At 46.2% G+C, this 21591-nt stretch overlaps 2 protein-coding genes across 2 annotated transcripts in view; both read left to right on the top strand.

Annotated features, from left to right (window-relative positions):
- LOC147737348 (uncharacterized) overlaps positions 1-21591 on the top strand; it is a 935485-nt gene that overhangs the window by 102858 nt on the left and 811036 nt on the right. The window lies entirely within an intron of this gene.
- LOC147737351 (uncharacterized) lies at positions 19408-21459 on the top strand. The gene is made up of 4 exons (XM_086925590.1): positions 19408-19775; positions 20112-20293; positions 20462-20685; positions 20770-21459. Exons 1-4 carry the CDS (start codon positions 19408-19410, stop codon positions 21457-21459), a joined length of 1464 nt encoding a protein of 487 aa, XP_086781716.1.

Here is a 21591-nt window from a genome sequence, read left to right as displayed (position 1 = left end):
ATAGAAGAAGGAGGACTATCAGGAGCGCAAAATGGCCGTCGATAGTCACCATAAAGTCCTTTGTCCACATTGCATAGGTCCGCCGGGGTATCTGGAGAAGATAGGTGCCACAGGGGAAGGAGCGAAGGCCACGGTGAAAAAGCCATCGAGGGGGCCAGAGGTTGCGTTGTCGGTTCCCGAGTCAGTAGCGATGGCGAAGGCAACAATGAGTCAGGCTCCGGAGGAGGGGGAAACAAAGTATCACAAGCGGGTCTGGCGGGCGGCCGGCCGCGGGCGCCGATAGAGTCAGCAGCAGGCACATAGTCACTGTAAGCATGGGGAGACACTGTATCGCCACAAAACGGCAGGGGCAAATCCAAGCCTTTCTGGAAACAGACATTGCGCTCCTGTCCCGGATGGGACACCATTTTGTCAAATTGTTCACCCAATACTTGGAGACTACTGCGCATAGCTAAGCGAAATTCACACAGGGCGGCCAGAATGGACTCACATGACGGTGGTGGCTGCAGCCCCTCTGTCTCAGCATCCCAAGAAGGTGCATGCGAGCTGGTACACAGCGCAGGCAGGGTGGCACAGTCCGCGGGCAGTAATGGGTGATCTCCCCTATGCCACGGGTCTTCCGACAAAGCCATGGTTCCGATGATCCGGTACAGTAGACGGGGCTGATGTGGCACAAACGCGCGCCAATCCAGGTCTCCGATGCCACCAGGGTTCGTTCAATCGAATGCCCGTCGCTTAGAGCCGCCTCGTATCAGGCTGGGCGCTGGGACAGAGAAGCAGGCAGCCCACATCGGATCTGACTGCTGAGCAACCCACGCAGCACACACTCGGCTCTGAATAAAGGGTCCGCACCTCCGAAGCATCCCATCCCAGCGAGCACGTTCTAAGCTCAGCTTACGATAGACCGCGGCAGGCAGAATAGTCAGGACCGCGTCTCGTGAAAACGGCACCGCTTCCAAGTCCTCGGCGCTACGCGGGTAGACCGGCCGCCATTAAGCCTCCGAGGTCCGGTGACGAGCAACAGTGCAGGCGAGGGTCCAGGGCCGCCAACAGCCCTGCAAATATCTCCGACACCCGGGCAGGCTGAGAGCTCGGGGAAACACGGGAGGAATCAGCGCATCATCCCAAACGGTCCGCCGCCAGAATCAGTCAGGATAGAAAACAGGATGACGGTGTGGGGCTCAAGGGCTGGTGGAGCCGGGAGCCTACATGTCTGCTCCGGTCGCCATCTTGGCTCCTCCCGTATTATTGATTTTTATATACATCTACATACATTTAGCGTGGCTCAATATTGTTGAACTCTGCTTTCATGTTTTGCCTTTCTTATAGTATTGGCTTGTTTTTTTTCTTTTTTGACCGTCCTCAGATCATTGGGGGGGTGTCATATGGTTACTGCGTTTCTATATATTGTGTTAAGTTAGCATGAGTTTATTAAATGTTTAAACAACATATTTTCCTTCGGCTTCAGTTTGCACACGACACCTAATTGTTATTGTAGCTTTCAACCTAGACGAAAGATGTGATTTATTTGAGAATAATATGTTATTGCTCTGATATCAGTTGTGCTTGGTCCACTTGGTACAACTGTCTGCACACTGAGAACTGCACCCTCTAAGAATAACCTAACACAAGGTTGCTGGAGGCCTGATCCTCGCACCACATTAGACATAACACAAATAATGTTGCTGCCAACATTGGGCTCTACGTGGGTTTAAGATAGAGTTACAGGGAATGAATCAACACACTTGATGCTTCGCATGCAGAGAGCCGGTAGCTGTTGATGTGATCTTCTCCTACTGACATTTAGAGGTATGGGCCCGCCCTGCTAAAAACCGAAATGAGACCTTCTTAGATATAATCTAGTATGCTAAATAGGGTGCGCAAAATATAGGTGATACAGATTTCTATAGAATTTGTATTATAATATGCTATCACCTTTTACTTACTATGGATTAGTGACTATGCTGATAACTCTGATTTTTATAATATGTATTCTGGTATTATATAAGATACTGCGTTTGAGAACCTTGCATTGAAAAATAAATATTTCAAACTTGCACATGTGTTCTTTGACTCCCAGTTTTGGTTTGAAATGATTATATAACGAAAGAGTGTTCATGTGTTCCACGATACCTGAGGTAACCTAAGATCATGTTCTGGTTTGTCTAAGTCATTGGTCAGTTTGTTGTGACCAATGAGACACTGTAGCTAGCTCGGTAAGGGGATTTCTGACACTGAGGTGAGTTTTGGGTCATCCTAATTCACTGAGGTTCTAGAACTCTATGCACAGTTCTGTCGGAGAACGGAAACCCTGCTACAGTACTACTCGTGCATCTTTTTATGCTAAGGAAATTAACTTAAGTTCCAACCCCACCAAAACTATTTTTAAATTAGTGCAAAATCTCCAAAACAGCTCAAACCCAGTATCATGTATTACTTCTTCACAACAATGTGAGGACCTCGCTACTTTCTTTATAGAAAAAGTGAGGAAAATTTACAACACTTTTCCACAGGATTTTCCTGAGTTCCTAAACCCTCTTAACCCTTCGGCCGACAATCCTAGGCTGTCACTTATACCTAATATAACCCATGACGACCTAGCCAAACTATGCAATCAGGTTAAGTCCGGTTCTCCCACAGATCCTATGAGACCAGCCAAATTTCTAGAATCCCTAGATTTTTTTCTCCCTCCCCTGGCCACCCTGCTTAATCTCTCCTTCTCCTCGGCGGTGGTTCCCACCTGCTGGAAGCAAGCATGGGTATCCCCTATTATTAAAAAGCCTAGGTTAGACCCCACAAAGCCAGAAAACTTTAGACCTATTTCGCTGCTTCCATGGGCATCTGAATTGGCAGAAGCCCACGTGAATAAAGTATTGTCCCACTACATGGTCCAAAATAATATCCTGGACCCATCCCAGAATGGCTTCAGGCCAGGATTCAGCACTGAATCCGCCCTGCTGACTACCATTGAACACCTCCGGAACATACTGGACGCAGGTCAGAGTGCTGCCCTGATTCTACTTGATCTCAGCGCAGCCTTTGATACGGTCTCCCATAATATCCTGCTAAAACGTCTCGAGGCTATAAGGATTTGTGATCTTGCCCTTGAGTGGTTTCGGTCCTTCTTGAAGGATAGGTCCTTCCGGGTTTCAGCCCCCCCATTTATTTCTCAGCCCCATTCCATCGAACAAGGAGTTCCCCAGGGATCGGCGCTTAGCCCATACCTTTTTAATCTGTACGTCCAGCCTCTCGCAGTAGTGGCAAAAGAGTGGGACCTCACGCTGGTGTCGTATGCTGACGACACGCAGATGGTCATCACTCTGACTGAGGGCCCCTCAATTTCAGCTGCGAAATTTAGGGATGGCCTAGCGGCAGTTGCGCAATGGATGACGCGTAACTGCTTACAACTGAACGCTGGGAAAACAGCGGTGCTGCTCCTTGGAAAAAACCCCTGCTACTGGAGCGATCACTGGTGGCCATCCTTGCTTGGCCCCATTCCATCGCCTAAAACTGTGGTGAAGAATCTGGGTGTCTGGCTGGACTCCTCGCTTAATTTTCAGACCCACACAAAGAAAGTGGCAGCTACTTGTGTGGGTCTGCTGAGGAGCCTAAATCCGATACTTGGCTTCTTCGACTCCAAAACGCGCCAACTGATCGTTCAATCCATCATCCTTGCTCGATTGAATTATGCCAATATTCTATTCCTAGGCGCCAATAAAGCAGAGATGGCACGGCTGCAACGGGTACAAAACTCAGCAGCAAGGACAGTGGTGGGCCTTCCCCGTAGGTGCTCTGCTAGAGCTACCATCCGGAAATTACATTGGCTGCCGATTGAGTCTCGAATTCAATTCAAGACTCTCACCACTGCCTTTAAAATACTCAGATCAGAATGTCCTGGACTCCAAGCCCACTCCTGGTACCCTACACTCCCCAGCGCGCCCTGCGCTCCTTAGGACAGCACCTTGTGGTTGTCCCTCGAACCAGGCTCAGCAGAATGGGTGGCCGCTGTTTCAAGGTTTTGGGGGCGAAACTTTGGAACTCCCTGCCACTTCACATTCGCTCCGTGACCAACCTGACGGCCTTTCGCAAGGCAATCAAAACCTATCTGTTCTCCCTGATCTAAACTTCCTGTCGTTTCACCCTCTCCCCTCAGGTGTCTTTTATGGTTCAGCGCCGGGACGCCCCGTTGCTGGGGCAGCTGTTTTGCGCTATAACAAATTTTTAACATAACATAACACAGTAACAAAAGAATCTCTGTGACAAAAGCAGTAACCATGGACCTATGGACATAAAATCGGCTTTTTAAAATGCATGTTACACGTTCTTTGCAGTAGGCACATTAACCCTCTGTGCTACATTAGTTAAGTCAAAGGTGCCACTGAACAAAACTCTCCTCACGCTCCAGCAGGTACATTAATCACTGGCATTATCTTGACACTTTTATTGTTGCTGGAAAGCTGCTAATCATACAAGAAAGTTTTCTGTGCTTTTATAACTGTTGCCTACGGACCCCCTGGGAATGTTTCATGGATCCATGGAGGTCCGCGGACCCCAGTTTGGGAAACGCTGATCTAGACCATTCTGGACTGGGTGGCTCCAACTACAAAGACACAAGTGAGGGCCTTCCTTGGCTTCCCTGGTACTATATGAGGCTTGTGAGGGATTATGGCACCATTGTGGCACCCCTCACAGAACTGACTTCCAAATAGTGAAATGGACTGTGAGATGTCTAAAGGCTTTTGACGCGCTGAAGGAAGCAATGTGCTCTGCAGCTGTTCTGAAAGATGCAGATTATGTCAAGCAATTTATTGTGCAGACTGATGCCTCTGATCATGGTATAGGAGCAGTGCTATCCCAAAAACATGACCAAGGTCAAGATCAGCCACTGGCTTTCATCAGTAGAAGGCTAATCCCAGGGAACAGCGTTGAAGTGCCATTTAGATTGACGCCTTTGCTGTGGTTTGGTCCCTTGAGAAGTTTATGTCAAACCTCTTTGGCTCTTACTTCCTAGTTCAAACCGACCACAGGCTTCTCCAATGGTTAATGCAAATGAAAGGTGAAAATCCCAAACGGCTAAAGTAGTCCATCTCCCTACAGGGAATAGACTTTGACGTGAAACAGAGACCTGGGACTGCCAATGCAGATGGACTTTCCAGGTTGTCCCATTTAGACAATGTTAAATGTTATGTTATGTTAAAAATACTTATAAAGCGCGCGCACACCACAAGGTTTCAGGGCGCTGCGGACAAGGGAGTCCTGCCGCTAAGCGAATTATTCATAAGTCTGGTGAAAGAGCCAGGTCTTTAAGAGTTTCCAAAATTGAGGATATGATATCATCGATCTAATATCCTGATGGAGAGAATTCCAAAATTGAGGGGCCAGGACCGCAAATCTTAGTCCCCCCCCCCCCCCCAACTTCTAGCGTTTAAAGGACGGAGTAGCTAGGGGATTCAAATGGGAAGACCGAAGATCCTGAATGTGGATATGTCTTTGTACCCGAGTAGATACAGACACTGGGCAGTTGCCATGGAGCACTTTAAAGAGGAGGCATCCCAAATGCACTGCGTTCGACTACCAGAAGCCAATGTAACTTTTTCATAAGAGGGGTGACATACTGCATTCTTGCCTGGCGATAGATTAATCTAGCAGCCTGGTTTAGCACTAGTTGCAGGCTTTTCAATTGATATGCCGGAATGCCAGACTAAAGAGTTAGTGTAGTCAATGTGTGAGGTGACTAAGGCTTAAGCAACTTGGGCAAGAGCTTCAGTAGTGAGAAAACTGCTGTTCCCCAGTAATGGGGTATCTTTCATAGATTCACATGTTTGAATCATTCCCCGTCGTCGGAGTGGGAGTCCCACAGTACATAGAATAGCAATAGCATAGCGAAAGCATAGCTAAAAGACCAATAGGAAGTATTATAACATGTACCTTAACCCCTTCCATGCTGGGCCGATTTTTCTCGTGTGCTAGGCTTATTAAAGAATCAATGGCTTTATGACGGCCCCCAGCCGTCATGAGCACACGAGCACTGTAATGCATGACGGATGGGGGCCGTCATCAGCATGGAAGGGGTTAATGGGAAAAAACTTGTCACTTTAATAACTTGTCCAAGCCATTAGATATGGTACAAACTCCAGCCAATCAGGCCACAGCGCCCTCTGGAACCTTCTCCTCAGAGGCTCAGGCTCTCATATTTCCTACCGCACGTCGTGTGAAGGGAGTCTCCCTGAGCTCTGCTCAGTAGCTCTACCTTTTCCCTTCAGAAACTCTGCCTCCACCCTGAACATCAGGTGAGAGATTGTAAAATCTGCAGGTCTTTTCCTCAAAAGACTTTAAGAGACAGAGAGGGACGTCTACTTCTGTGGTTACAGAAACTCAAGACCAAGGATAATCCCTTATCAGATGTTGGGAGTGATTCCGCTCTCAGGACTGTCATCTCTAAGAAGAGAGCTAGTGAGGCGGAGATGGTATCTGCTAAGGTGCTCAAGAAAGACCACAACTCTACTCATGAAGGCCAGACTTCTTCCTCAAAAAGGGCTCCTGCTCCTTCTAAGGGACTACTTATGCCCTCTACGCCTTTGAGATCTGCATTTAAGACTCAGGCATCTAAGTCTCTTCCTGAGACAAATTTGCCTAAAAAACGGGTTCCTCGTCAACAAAGACTTCTGTCGCCACTGCTACAACGACGACTTCCACCTTCTCTTATCCTCAACCTAGAATGATTATGTCATCAGCGTCCTCTCCGTCGATGTTTATCATGGTGTCGGTGAAGCCTCACTCGTCTGCCACCTCCCTCACTTCGTCGTTAACAAAAAAGAGGTCTCTCTCCGGTCAGTTGTCGACGGATGCCTCCTCGTCGACGAGACGGTCGATGGCTCTCAAGGCACCACCTGCTTCGTCAAAGGTTGCCTCGTCGACGGTTGCCTCGTAGACAGCACAGAAGCCTTTCCTTACAGAACTTCAACCACGCTCTTCGTCGTCGACGGCATCCTTGGTTCCACCTTCAGCTTTGATGTCTCTAGTCCCCATGAAATCTTCATCAACACTTTTGCCGCCTTTAGAAATGAATGATGTTTCCCTACTTCAACGTAGGAACTCTTCTTTGGATCTATTGCCAATTCAACCATCTCCAAATCTTTCTGTGGAACTTTTTGACTAAGGGGCTAATGAAAAAGGATTCGGAAGAGGATGACCGGTTCCGTGCTGCTTGTACTCCTTCCGATCTTCTCATCAAATGACAGGATATTGATGATGACCAAGGATATGATTATTACCCTGAGCCTAATACTCAAGCACCACTTGAGAATCCAACTGTGCAGATGCCCATGTCTCTCATCTCTAATTTGCAACATGTGCTTGAGGCCTACTACCGCCGATTTCCTCCCTCGGAGTCGGCCTCATCTGTCCTACTGATGCCTCTTCCTCTTCCTTCATCGATCATCAAGCCGCCCCCTCCGGTGGCATCGATGTCTCATCACCAGGAGGACGCACACACAACTGACAACTACAGAGAAGAAGGGGAGTGGGTGATAGATCCCTCCTTACTCAGTTGGACAATTATTACATTCAGACTCCGTCACCTACTGACAAAACTGAAGAGCCGACCTGGCACACATCCCTGTGTGCCATTCCCATGAACGCTGCTAGAGGGATGTCTTACAAATATCTCAGGCAGTGAGTTAAAGTTCGCAGGTTTATATATTGCAGCTCATCACCTGTGAGGGTTTACAGACGCTGTCTATGGGCACCGGGAGATACAGTGATTTGCCCAGATTCACAGGATGTTGCGCTGAAGCAGAGACAGAACCCGGACCCCAGTTCCCGAGCCGGCAGCTCTGGCTGCTGCACCACATCCTCTCCACCCTGTGAGGGCATATCTGCATGAAATGTCCCTGATGCCCCTGCACTATCCTAGTCGATTCTGGATATTGTAAGTGAACCCGGGAAGTCAAAGTAAGTACATAGGCTGGACACTCGTCACTATGAGTTCGCGAGCTTCATGATGGCTTCACTGAAATATGTGATGTTTGGCACCAAGCATCTCAACATAATAAACTTGCACTGATTCCAGTGTCAATTTTATTAAAAATTGCACACAGAGGGCCCCTTAGAGGGGTCCCCTGAAACCTACCAATCCTTAGTGTGGCCATTGACTGGCCTGAGCCCGCCTGCTACCACAGACTATATTCTGACCTCAGGGGAGAGTGCCTGCGCATTGTGAGGCTGAGAACAATGCCTTTCCTGGGTGGAGGTGTTCATGTCTCCCCCTGCACAGGAAGAGCCATCCGTGGTGGGGAGTTTCAAAGGTCTTGCCTCCTTTGTAATGCAAACCCAGCCTCTCTTGTTCGAAGGAGCTGGCCTCCATCCTGTCCTCACCCCCTTTTTGGCGGCAGGACAGGTGGGAAACCTTTGATAGAAGAGGAGATGTGCCCCCCTCTGTCAACTTCAGCCCTCGGGTACTGGAGGCTAGGTCAAGTATGGTTTTCAGTGGCCACCATCTTGAAGATGATGGGACTTATCCAGTTAGGGCTAGGACTGTGTCCTCCTCTCACAGAAGGTGGGCATGTTAGAGGGTGTAGACACCCCAGGCAAAGGGCCCATTGGACACTGCCTGTCACTCCCTTGTAACATCCTTAAATCTAGTTTTCAGGTGGCATCCCCAGTCCATGAGCTTCAGTTCCTGATAACCTAAGAAGAGCTGGGCACTACCGATGTGCACCAGCGGAGAAGATTGCAGAGAACTTCTTTACACAGGTGTTCCAGGACCTTTTGTCTAAAGTAAAATCTGGATCCCCTACGGACTGCTGCCCACCACACCTCCTAAAAGAAGGCGTCACTGGCCTCCCTGTTCCAGCCCTCTCTCTTCTGAATGAATCCCTATTCTAGGGTTGTGTCCCTAAGGCCTTTAAAGAGGCAATTGTGGTTCCCCTTCTGAAGAAATCAGGGACAGACCCCCAGATCCTGTTGAATTACCACCCAATTCTATTGCTCCCACACCTGGCAAGTGTACTGGAGGCTCATGTGGTGAAGTGTCTGTCCAATTTTATTGAAAAATCCACCTATCTCGACTCACACCAAGCTGGTTTTCGGCTTGCCCACTCAACAGAGATATAATACTGGCGGTATTGGACTCCCTGCGAAAGAAGGCTGACAGGGGTACTCCTCAGGCCCTGGTGCTGTTGGATCTCTCGGCCGCCTTTGACAGGGTCGACCATGGTATCTTGGTGGACCATGTCAAGGAGGCTGGCATTCAGTGCTCAGCCCTTAGCAGGTTTAGCTCCTTTCTAGAGGATCGATCCCAGGCAGTCTAGAGCGAGAGACCACCATGAGCTGACCTCGTCTGGACTCCTCGACGTTACCTGCAGCCTCTGCAAGGAGACCCCCTCAACCTTGACGTGCTCTGGTATGCCTTTTCTGACACCAAGAGGCACTCTTGCAACCATCCATCCTGGGCTTTGGTGAAGAGGACGAAGGGTGTTGCTACGTTCCCGAGATTCGAAACTTACCATGACAGCTTTTGCTTGCAGACCTTTTCCAATTTGTCCTATCTCTGATGCTGTGTTGGCATCCTACACCCGGGCGTCCCTGTGCCGCTGGTGGTGTGGTGTAGTCATGGTGCTGCCTTGGGCCATGTCCAGTGTTGGCCTCAACCCCCAGAGACTAGTTCCCCCAAGCCGCTGTTACTTACCTGTAAAAAATTACAAAAAACAATTTGATGGACAGAATGTAGATCAATGTCTTACATTCACCCCAGTACAAGGATCTGGGCCTAAATCCATCGTTTTTTGCACTCCACACCACCCTGGGTCAGATAATGGCTTTATGCAAATCAGCTCTGACCCTGTGCCCCATGGGAACAGTCCAGTCCGAACTACACAGCCATATCTTTCCCAGACCGGAATCAAGCATCCGAGGACCGGACCGGTTTCGAGGTAACACCTCTCATCAGCCCGGCTAGCTTGACTCCAGTGGTGTGGAGGCTCTGGGACCCACGTCGGATGCTTGATTCCGTTCTGGGAAGGACATGGCTTTTGTAGTTCGGACTGGACTGTTCCTATGGGGCAATAGGGTCAGAGATGATTTGCATATCGCCATTGTCTAACCCAGGGTGGTGTGGAGTGCAAAAAAACGATGGATTTGGGCCCAGATCTTTTGACTGGGGGAATGTGTGACATTGATCCACATTCGGTCCATCACTTGTTGTTTTTGCAATTGCCGCCCTAAGTGCGCTGGGGATGCCCAGACGTGGGTCCCAGGCACTCCACACCACTTGGAGTCAAGCTAGCCGGGCTGATGAGAGGTGTTACCTCGAAACCGGTCCGGTCCTCGGATGCTTGATTCCGTTCTGGGAAGGACATGGCTTTTGTAATTCGGACTGGACTGTTCCCATGGGGCAATAGGGTCAGAGCTGATTTGCATAAAGCCATTATCTGACCCAGGGTGGTGTGGAGTGCAAAAAACGATGGATTTAGGCCCAGATCCTTGTACTGGGGTGAATGTAAGACATTGATCTACATTCTGTCCATCAAATTGTTGTTTTTGCAATTGCCGCCCTAAGTGCGCTGGGGATGCCCAGACGTGGGTCCCAGGCACTCCACACCACTTGGAGTCAAGCTAGCCGGGCTGATGAGAGGTGTTACCTCGAAAACGGTCCGGTCCTCGGATGCTTGATTCCGTTCTGGGAAGGACATGGCTTTTGTAATTCGGACTGGACTGTTCCCATGGGGCACAGGGTCAGAGCTGATTTGCATATCGCCATTGTCTAACCCAGGGTGGTGTGGAGTGCAAAAAAACGATGGATTTGGGCCCAGATCTTTTGACTGGGGGAATGTGTGACATTGATCCACATTCGGTCCATCACTTGTTGTTTTTGCAGTTACTTACCTGTAAGCAGCCTCTGTCCGATTGCCCCAGTCCCCCTTAGTTTGTATTGAGTTTCCTACCTTGAACTTGCACTTGCACTTGCACCCCGGCGCCCACGTGCCGCTGGTGGTGCACTGTTGGTTCTTAGATGAACCTTAGCCAATACTAACCGTAGCTTCCGAAGAATGGTCTTGTAAGTAGATGTTGCCTATACGTATGTTGAATGTTTTCTGCACCCCATAGGTTAACATTGCAAAGTCTGGAAATTGCACTAATTGTCCACTTTTTATATTGAACAGTATTTCTATTGCAAAACGTATTTACTCAAGATGAAATTCTGTGGTTCCGCAAAATAAATCTAACCAAGTGTAATTTTATAAATTGGTCTCAGATGTGTTCATTGAGTGTGTGTCATTTATTACCACAGTGTGTACACCAGTGTGTGTCATTTATTGCCACTGTGTGTACACCAGTGTGTGTCATTTATTGCCACTGTGTGTACAACACATACTTAAAACTACCCTCGTATACATCTAACTGCTCCCCCACACTACCACAAAAGAGCATTAGTATTATCTACTTTAGCCTCTGAAAATCTCTGGGGATCCACTGGACTCTCTGCACACTATACCTCTTTTTGGTATAGTATAGTGAGAGCTGGCTCCCAACCCTCAAGTACTCACACACACTCAGACATAGACAGACAGTTCTAGCTGTTAAACTCATGACAGTCCTCTGCCTTAAATAAGGGCTTACTTGGTGTGACCCTCCAGGTCACAGGACCGGTCCAAGACCTCTCATAGTCCCTTGTTAGAAGTTACACAGTACAGGAGTGGCATAAAAATCTCATGTAATTGTTGTTTTTTTACTTTGTGGTGGATTTACCCCAGTAATGTCCAGTTATAAGTTTGACGCCATGGACTGGGCAGTTGCCACGAGGAACAGATTATTCTGCCTGTCAAACCACATGCCATTCACTATTTCATAGTGTTTTTCTGCTTTTATTTACCACTTATTTTAGGCAGGTGGTAGATATATGCATGTGGTTAGTTGGGTGTGATAGATGAAGCAGGGGAGGGAAGGGGAAAGCATTTTCTAACAGAGGGAGTAAGGTAAATTTTATTTGCATGATTAACAAAAATCTTATGATTGCTACATTCTTAAAGAAAACACACCAATTTAAAATACAGACTAATAATTATAAACTTCAAAAAATCCAAATTAGTTTTCTTAAATAACATAAACACAATTTATAGACATTACATCAGATCCATCTTTCCAGGACTTAATATAAATCATGTCTATTAATAATTCTGTCATTTATGTGTGATGTCATGAAAATAGTCCTAAATTTTGTCCTTAATTATCTTAGACTTCCAGATTTCCTGTGGGCAACTCACAAGTATCCAACTTCTTTTTAACAAGTATTAACATTTTTAGGAAAATTGGCGTTCATTTTAATATCCGTTGGTCTAAAAAAAATACCATGGCATGTCTGCAGGTACGAACAATGTCTCTGTCAATGAAGCAGTTTTTGAAATATCGTTTTCTTTCCACCATCATTACTGCACATATACAAACAAAATGCAAAATACTTTCGTCCCATAGGTTTTATAGTCTGCACATATTCGGCTTAGATGGTCTCAACCAGGGCACTACATGTTTTAAGCCGGGTAAGTTGCCGAATCGTGCTTTCATAAAGGTGTTTTTGGTTTGTAGAGGCCATGGTATTTCTAAATATGGTTGGACATTAAGACTTGTATATTCCTGGACTAACATCCATACGTGGGATCTCTTAATAAACAGTTCTTTGTCTTTTAAAAGTGACAAATATTTAACTGATTTGTTAATTCTTTTCTTAAACTTTGAAATGTTAAAGATATTTCCCAGATCTCAGCAATTGACAATTCTTCAAGAGCGTTTTGCAGATATTTACAGAAGGGCAAATTTTCATTTTGTTGCATTTCTTGCCACAAAAATGTGCACATTGGGTTATTGATATTAGTTTTGATTTGTCTCCAGGTCTTAACGTACTGACCCATTCTTGCATATTGTTGATTACAAAAGCCAAATTCCAGCCTTATCTGAGCAGGTGATACATTAAGTGGAACCCGGAACAGATTCTTAAATGTATTTGTAATAGCATTATTTAATAATGCAGAATCCAAACCACGGAGTATTTCACTTCCATATAAGGCTCGGGAGCAATTTCACTTTTATTACTTTTATTAATGGGGTAAAAGTTGGGCCTCCCAAGGAGCTATAAAGTAGGCGAAAAGCCCCTTGTAGACTTTTGGCTCTTTTCTTCATCTCCATTTTATGTATGAAAAAGATCCTTTCTCGTCAAACAGTATCCCAAGATATTTAGAACATTGAACTTTTTCTAGCTCCCGCTTTTGGTGGTACCACTTGTATTGACTGCTCTTCCGTTTCTTGGTAGTGACTTCCATTACTCTATTTTTGTTTTGCTTATTGTCATTTTGTTCTCAATTGAATACATTGATGTTTTGTTTATTAATCGCTGCCGTCCTACCCTTGTTTGGCTTAGCAGGACGACATCATCAGCGTACAATAAGTTTGATATTTGTTTCTCAGCCAGCTTTGGTGAGTCTGCTAACTCATTGTTCATTGCAAGGTTAAAGTCTAATAAAAATAGATTAAATAAATATGGAGCTAAAACACACCCTTGCTTTAGGCCTTGAGTTGTTTTAATTTTCCTCGAAAGCTTTGAGCCATTCCCTAGCCGGACTCTTATCCAGGTATCAGTATAAAACAATTGTATTGCATTTAAAAGACTGGAGCTAATGCCATAACGATCCAGTTTCCTCCATAAAATCTGCCTATTTACGCAGTCAAAGGCAGCTTTAAAATCAACGAAACATAAATATAATGGCTGTTTTTTTGTTTTATATTTTTCTGTTAAAATTCCCAGTGTTAAAACGTTTGTTGTTGTACCTTGACCGTGTACAAAACCTGATTGGTTCGGTGGAATTAAATGGTTTTCATAAGCCCAATCAATTAACTCCTTCAGTAGAACCGATGCAACTAATTTAGCTTCAATATCTTGGAGTGTAATTAATCTATAATTGGATGGGAGGGACCAGTCCCCACTTTTATATATTGGAGAAATTATAGATCCCTTCCTTGCCTCGGGGACTGTTCGTGATTGGAGAGCATGATTAAATACTGGTGTTAGATAGCTCGACCAATATGATGCTTTCTCCTTATACAACACAGCAGGAATACACGGCTTGGCAGTTCGGGCTGGACTGTTCCCATGAGGCACAGGGTCAAGACTGATTTGCATATGGCCATGTCTGAAATGGTGTGGCGTGGTGAGCAAAATAACGATAGATTAAACCCAGATCTGTGGGTGGGGGTGAATGTTTTGCCAATGTGCAACATTCCGCCCATCACCTTGTGTGTTTTTATGTTTCCCCAAAAAAACCCTGGCGTCTACAGGGTTTTTTGCCCCCCCAGGGGGGGCTGAAAGTCCACTAGACGCCAGGAAGTTTTTTGGGCAAATTTTAATTAGGTGGAGGCTGCCCAAAATGGGCATGCCAATGTCCCCACCGTAATTAAAATTTGCCCAAAAAATCCCTAGCAACTAGTGGGCTTTTCGTTCCCCCGGTGGTGCAGATTGGGGTCTAATACCCCCATGTACCCTCTAGGGGGGCAGAAAGCCTACTAGACGCCAGGGATTTTATTGAGCAAATTTTAATTAGGTTGGGGTTACCAAAAATGGGCATGCCAATGCCCCGACCCTAATAAAAATTTTCCCCAAAAAATCCCTGGGGTCTAGTGGGCTTTTTGCCCCCCACCCCCCGGTGGGCAAATTGGGGGCTACTGCCCCATCTGCTCCCCAGGGGGGGCAGGGAGGCTGCAAATTTTGTGGGAGAGGGGGTGGGGGCCTGGACATGCCTGTTTTGGGCGGCCCCCACCCTAACTCAAATTTGCCCCCAAAAAATCCCTGGCGACTAATGGGCTTTTTGCCCCCTCCAGGGGTGCAGATTGGGGCTAATGCCCCCATCTGTCCACCAGGCAGGGCAGAAAGCCTACTAAACACCAATGGTTTTTTTTAGCAAATTTTACTTAGGGTGGGGGTTGCCAAAAACGGGCTTGCCAGTGCCCCCACCCTAAAAGAAATTTGCCCAAAAAATCCCTGGGCTTTTTGCACCCCCGGGCGGCAGATTAGGGGCTAATGCCCCCATCTGCCCCACAGGGGGTCTGAAAGTCCACTAGACACCAGGGAGTTTTGGGGTCAAATTTTAATGAGGGTGGGGGTTGCCAAAAACAGGCATGCCAATGCCCCCACCCTAATAAAAAGTTGCCAAAAAAATCCCTGGTGTCTAGTGGGCTTTTTGCTCCCCCGGGGGCAGATTGGGGGCTCCTGCCCCATCTGCCCCCCAGGGGGGGCATGAATGCTGTAATTTTTGCAGGGGAGGAAGTAGGGCATGGGCATGCCCATTTTGGGCAGCCCCCACCCTAATTCAGATTTGCCCCAGAATAAACCTGGCATCTAGTGGGCTTTTTACCCCCCCAGGGGGGCAGATTGGGGGCTACTGCCCCATCTGCACCCCTGGGGGGGCAGAAAGGCTGTAATGGTGGCAAGGGTGGGGGCATTGACGTGCCCATTTCGGGCAGCCCCCTCCCTAAAAAAAATGGTATAAAAACAAAACCCCTGGCGTTTAGTGGGCTTTCTGCCCCCCTGAGGGGTGGGGGGCAGAAAGACTGTCCTTTTGTGGCCGGGGGTGGGGGCATCGGCATGCCCATTTTGGGCAGCCCCCACCCCTATTAGATATATCCCATAAAAAATCCCCAGGGGGGAAGAAAGGCTGTAATGGTGGCCGGGGTGGGAACATTGGCGTGCCCGTTTCGGGCAGCTCCGACCCTAAACAAAATGGTGCAAAAATGAAATACCTGGCGTGTAGTGGGCTTTCTGCCCCCGCGGGGGGGCAGATTGGGGGCTACTGCCTCCTGCCCCCCAGGGGCAGAAAGGCTGTACTGGTGGCTGGGGTGGGGGCAATGGTGTGCCCATTTCGGGCAGCCCCCACTCGAAAAGAAAATGGTGCAAAAACAAAATCCCTGGCATTTAGTGAGCTTTCTACCCCCGGCGGCAGATTGGGGGCTACTGCCCTATCTGCCCCCCAGGGGGGTGCAGAAAGACTGTAAATATTGTGGCCGGGGGGGTGTGGGCAGAGAGACTAAAGATGCCAATATTTTTGTGGGGGGAGCAAAGGCCCTTGCCCAAGAGGCTGCTCCCCCCTCCCTGGTGCCTAGTGGGTGGATCCCTGCTTGGGGATCGCCCTCCTGGGGCGATCATCAAGCAGGGATCCACTTGGGAGTGGTACCATTGGAAAGGGGAGAGTCTCCCCTTTTCAACAATACCTTTCCTGAGTTCTACGTGCTCAGTGGACTGAGATAGGCCCCTGAGCACGTACAAACTGAAATGATGCTCTTGGCTCATTTCAGTTTCGGTGTCACTGAAATGATGTCAGCGCGACGTGCGCGCTGATCGTCATATCAGGGAAAACAGGGGGGTCTCGGGAGCTGGGGAAGCTCTTTCCCAGCTCCCAAGGCTTTGGGGGGGAAAAGGGAATACCTCTGGTGCCCGCGCCAGAGGGATTTCCGGTGCTGGGTGTCATGACGAGCTGGGCTCATTATGATCACACGAGCACTGTGTGCCATGATGAGCCCAGCTCGTCATGAGCACCCAAGGGGTTAATATCCGGGCTCCGGGTAGGGCTGTAGTCTAGGCATGCAGAGTAATTCAGGGGTCGAGGGGTGCTTCAACAGGGTCAAAGTCTATTGTCACTTTCCCCTTTGCATAATTTTCAGATTTTGTATTATAGACTTATTACAGACTCCAATGGCTCAGCGACTTACGGACCGATCAACCTTAACTACTCGGCACACGCCTCTTTCCACTTGTCACTCACTACTCACTGTTCATTGGTTGTTCATTGCTATTCATCGCTTTCAAGAGTACAAGGGAGAATGCTGGCAATCCTGAGGAGCAAGAGCGGGATCCAGAGGCAGTCCCACTACAGACGGCAGATGTAGGCACTTCCCTCCACTCCTCGGCTCAGCTCTGCTCTGCTCAATGCTTGGTATATATGTAAAATCAGGCGGCAGGCCAAGGCTCCTCTGTGCCCTCTGTGCTCCTCTGTGCCTCTTTGCCTTTGAGCAGCCGACGCACCAGCAGTACCGCAGGCCAAGGCTCCTTTGACCCCTGCTGCGGCCACCGCACCAGCAGCACCAGCAGCGTCTTAGCACAGCTGTGCCGACAGCGGCCGTTCCTGCCCCCACAGCAGATCCATAGAACTTAAAGCGCCCGTATAACAGGACGCGGATGAATGGGGAGAAGCCTTCGGGAGCCGGAACCGGTCACAAAACTAACCCTGGCAGTCGTCCCAGGCTCCACTCCGCTTGCTCGTCAACTCCTCCTCGGCTCGGCTTGGCCCCTCGCCTCTACTCGATACGCTCTGCCGAATCACAGGCCGCCAACGACTGTGAACACCAACAGAGGGAAGAATTGTGTGTTTCCCCCAGTTATTAAAAAATACAGCATAAGACTTGGCTGCTTCTGCTTCACCCAGAGTCTTATGCGTCTTTTCAGTCTAATTTTCTGTCTGGGAAAAAATGGTGTCCTGATTTTCTGCACCCAGTAAATCCAAGTGCAGAAAAACAACTGATAATCAGGTGGAATAAAATGAACACATGAAAGTACGCCTTAATTTCATTGCCCTTGATTCATACTCTGGACCATAGTTGAGGGATAGGTCTAGGCATAGTCCTCGCAGCACACAATAGATTAGCTTGAGGCAGAGGCCAAAACTCAAAAGTCAGGAAACCAGATACAAGTAGGTGGTAACTCAGGGCAGGGGAAAACACCTGTTGTCCGTGGAGGAGTCATTCCATTCCCAGAAATCTGCATTAGAAATTAATTAATAGTATATATTTTTTATATCTGTTTGGTGCCAGTCCATATGACTTTCATATCTGCCTTTGGGATTCTATGTTACAACTCCATAGGGTACATGTATCCTTTGTGAGCTTAATAAAATGTTGAAAATTCTACAAATCCTCACTCCTACATCCAAGTACTCTCATGCTACCATTCTACACTCTGCTCTGTCTGAAAAACAGCTCGACATTTTCAAAATAAATTCTGCATTGATTTGGCTTGTACATTATATATTTGGAAATGTACATTTATTAACTATTTAATTTTAATACTATAGGTGATTGAAATTACGGACGAAGAAAGCAAGATTTAGCACTGAGCAACTGAATGTCAGTGCCATAAGAAGGATTATTTTGAAAAACTGAAGGACATCCAGCATTCTACGTTTAAACAATTTCCAAAAATCTTATTGTGTCGAGGAAAGTACTATACCTGTAAGTGAAGTCTCTAATTTTGCATTTCATTAACCCAGAGCAAAACCACATCTGTGCACACAACATCTGAAATAATGTAGAAAGACCACTTCAGCATCATCATTTGAAATTTTATCAGAAAGACAAATTACCTAAGCACGACAGTATAACGTTCATCTAAAGCATCATGTAATTCTAGGGAAGAAGTACACACTGCATAAAAGAAAGTTACAAAAAAAGGTTTCTTCTGTATACCGCAAAGAAAAGACACTGAAAGAAGGCTCCGAAGCTGACACGTTAACAACCAAAAGATTGGAAAATCACCTTTGTTCAACAACCGTTTTTAACCAATTACGCAAGTTTGAGACTATCTGCCTCGGGATATAACACCTCGACCTACTCTGCTCACTCTTGTGAAAACCTTAAAAATTCACCACTTTATTGTGTTCATGACCATCTCAGATGGTTTCCGTTTTATTGTGTACTGTTCTGTAATTCTATGTAAATCGCCTCAACATTATCTGTTGTGCAGTCGTGATATGTAAAACTGTTAAATATAAAAATGGATTACATGAGCACCGTTGCGCTATAGCTAATGTAAATAAATCCTCATCTTCAGAACTACTAACCTTACACCAAACATAGAATGGTTAAAAGGAACTGATGTTCTGCGACTAATGATTCACAATATTACTGTGCATGTTCTAACCCTCTCAGTTACTGCCATTACCTCAGTGCAAAAAGGTACTTATCAGTTTAATCATTAAATATCAGACTAACACCTTATTACCTATTCAAATAGATTTGAGAAAAACTTCAGTCACAAAATAAGTTGCTGCCGTAGAGGCTATAACCTAAAGACTATTATCTGCTAGAAAAATTTCAACAGGTGTTACAGGGCTGCTTCCAGACATATTTTGCTCAATTCAAGTGTTAAGAAGATTATACACAATTTCTTTTAGAGGTAAACGCTGAACATTATCTAAACCAGCCCGACTCTAAAATCAGGTTCACCCTTACTGTGGCATATAAGCAAGAGAAAACTAAACGTAGAGATATTAACAATAGGAATAAACCTGATAAAAACACGGACTGTTAGAACAAATTCAGTGTTCAAACCCGCCTCAATCGAGGCATAAATCTTAACTCACAGAATTTGACAGAATGCACACTGGGGGAAACCACTTTCAGTGCGATGTATGCCAAAAAAGTTTCAGGCGTAAATCTTATCTCACTGACCATATGAGAATACACACTGGGGGAAACCACTCTCTGTGCAATGTATGCCATAAAAGTTTCAGGCGTAAATCTTATCTCACTGAGCATATGAGAATCCACACTGGGGAAAAACCTTTTCAGTGCTCTGAATGTCAGAAAAGGTTTAGTATCAAACCGAGTCTATATCGACATGCAATAACCCACTCTGTGGAAAAACCTTACCAGTGCACTGAATGCCCAAAAAGTTTCAACCAAAAATCTTATTTCACTGAACATATGAGAATCCACTCTGGGGAAAACCCTTATCAGTGCTCTGAATGCCAGGAAAGGTTTTGTAACAAACAAAGTCTTTCTCGACATCTAATAATCCACTCTGGCAAAAAACCTTACCAGTGCTCTGAATGCCAGAAATGTTTCATTTACAAAACCAGTCTCACTCGGCATAGAATAACCCACACTGGGGATAAACCGTATCAGTGCACGGATTGCCAGAAATGTTTCATTGACAAAAACAGTCTCACTCGGCATAGAAGAACCCACACTGGGGATAAACCTTTTCAGTGCTCTGAATGCCAGAAATGTTTCAGTTGCAAGAGCAGACTGATTGAACATACAAGAATAGACTCTGGGGAAAACCCTTAAAAGTGCTTTGAATGCCCAAAACATTTCAACCGTAAATCACTTCTAACTGCACATTTGAGATTCCACACTGGGGAAAAACCTTATCAGTGCTCTGAATGCCAGGAAAGGTTTTGTAACAAACAAAGTCTTTCACGACATGCAATAACCCATTCTGTAGAACAACCTTATCAGTGCTCTGAATGCCAGAAATGTTTCAGTATAAAAAGTAGTCTCACACGGCATACAAAGATCCACACTGGGGAAAAACGTTATCAGTGCACTGAATGCCACAAATGTTTCAGTGAAAGAAGCTATCTCACCCAGCATACAAGAACGCACACTGGGGAAAAACCTTATCAGTGCTCTGAATGCCCAAAAGATTTCAAACTTAAATCACTTCTAACTGCACATGTGAGATTCCACACTGGGGAAAAACCTTATCAGTGCTCTGAATGCCAGAAATGTTTCAGTGAAAAAAGACATCTCACGCTGCATATACAAACCCACACTGGGGAAAAACCTTATCAGTGCTCTGAATGCCAGAAATATTTCAGTGAAAAAAGACATCTCACGCTGCATATGCAAACCCACAGTGGGGAAAACCCCTATCAGTGCTCTGAATGCCAGAAATATTTCTGAGACAAAATAAGTCTTTCTCAACACACAATAACCCACACTGTGGAAAAACCTTATCAGTGCTCTGAATGCCCAAAATATTTCAAACTTAAATCACTTCTAACTGCACATGTGAGATTCCACACTGGGGAAAAACCTTATCAGTGCTCTGAATGCCAGAGATGTTTCAGTGACAAAATGAGACTCACTAAACATACAAGGATTCACACTTGGGTAAAACGTTATCAGTGCATTGAATGCAACAAATGTTTCAGTGAAAAAAGCAGTCTCACTCAGCATATAAGAACCCACACTGGGGAAAAACCTTATCAGTGCTCTGAATGCCACAAATGTTTCAGTCAAAAAAACAGTCTCATTCATCATATAAGAACCCACACTGGGGAAAAACCTTATCAGTGCTCTGAATGCCAGATATGTTTCATTCAAAAAAGAAGTCTCCTTCAGCATATAAGAACCCACACTGGGGAAAAACCTTATCAGTGCTCTGAATGCCACAAATGTTTCATTGGAAAAAACAGTCTCACTCATCATATAAGAACCCACACTGGGGAAAAACCTTATCAGTGCTCTGAATGCAAGAAATGTTTCAGTGAAAGAAGCAGCCTCACTTACCATTTAAGAATCCACACTGGGGAAAAACCTTATCAGTGCCCCGAATGCCAAAAATGTTTCAGCCAAAAATCTCATCTCACTGAACATGTGAGAATCCACACTGGAGAAAAAAAATTATCAGTGCTCTAAATTTCAGAAAAGATTCAGAGGTAGAGATGGTTAAAAGCGCCATAAGAAAACACACCATCAAAATAATTCAGTGCTCCGAATGCCAGAAAAGCATAAATTTTAAACTCAATCTCACTCTACAGGAGTGTAGTG

Source organism: Lissotriton vulgaris, chromosome 1_1, assembly GCF_964263255.1.
Source record: "Lissotriton vulgaris chromosome 1_1, aLisVul1.2, whole genome shotgun sequence".
In the NCBI taxonomy this organism is placed as follows: domain Eukaryota; kingdom Metazoa; phylum Chordata; class Amphibia; order Caudata; family Salamandridae; genus Lissotriton; species Lissotriton vulgaris.
The sequence above is the reverse complement of the archived record's forward strand: the minus strand, read 5'-3'. Positions and strand labels throughout refer to the sequence as shown.

Bases quoted from the DNA above. Each gene is read 5' to 3' on its own strand.
- LOC147737351 (XM_086925590.1), top strand. From the start codon at position 19,408: ATGCACACTGGGGGAAACCACTTTCAGTGCGATGTATGCCAAAAAAGT. The intron at 20,294-20,461 runs GTTTCAGTATAA...AATGCCCAAAAG, and splicing joins GTGCTCTGAATGCCAGAAAT to ATTTCAAACTTAAATCACTT. The intron at 20,686-20,769 runs CCCTATCAGTGC...ACTGTGGAAAAA, and splicing joins AAACCCACAGTGGGGAAAAC to CCTTATCAGTGCTCTGAATG.